The sequence below is a fragment of the Cariama cristata genome, unplaced genomic scaffold (genome assembly GCF_000690535.1).
Source record: "Cariama cristata isolate BGI_N322 unplaced genomic scaffold, ASM69053v1 scaffold29950, whole genome shotgun sequence".
In the NCBI taxonomy this organism is placed as follows: domain Eukaryota; kingdom Metazoa; phylum Chordata; class Aves; order Cariamiformes; family Cariamidae; genus Cariama; species Cariama cristata.
The window spans coordinates 1-457 of NW_009596806.1; the positions used below are offsets into that span (position 1 = coordinate 1).

At 63.7% G+C, this 457-nt stretch overlaps 1 protein-coding gene across 1 annotated transcript in view; it reads right to left on the bottom strand.

Moving 5' to 3' along the window:
* Positions 1-4: 4 nt before the first annotated feature.
* The window catches only part of TRAF4 (TNF receptor-associated factor 4), a gene marked incomplete at both ends in the record, with an annotated part of 1,290 nt that continues 837 nt past the window's right edge, over positions 5-457 (bottom strand). The window contains one exon of the mRNA XM_009707607.1: positions 5-442. Within this exon, the coding sequence (XP_009705909.1) occupies positions 5-442 (438 nt within the window). The remainder of the gene's footprint in view (positions 443-457) is intronic.

Below are 457 nucleotides of genomic sequence, written 5' to 3' on the forward strand. Positions count from 1 at the left end.
AGGTCTCGGTGATGTGCTGGGGCTTGGAGAGCGAAGGGTCACTCTGGTCCAGCAAGGAGAAGGTGACGCGGTAGGAGAAGGGCCACTCCAGCAGGTTGTCGTACTCGCCTGGCAGCACGCGGATGTAGACGGAGAGGTGGCTGCTCTCCCCGCTCCCGTTGCCGTTGAGGAACGCCGAGACCTGGAGCTTGTAGCCGTACTTGTGGGTGTAGAAAGGGGGGCTGAAGAACTCGTAGTTGCTGCGGGCTTTGGCTTCCTGCAGCTTGCGGGTGTAGTCGGCGATCTTCCAGATGAGAGTCCCGTCGCTGCTCAACGACAGCTCCTCCACGTCCCGTCGCAGCTCCAGGATCTCCTGGCGTTGCCGGCTCACCAGGGCGCACACCATGCCCAGGTGCACCTTGGTGCTCTCCTCCAGGTGCCGGCCCATGGCCAGCTTGGGGCACTGTGGGGACAGCGG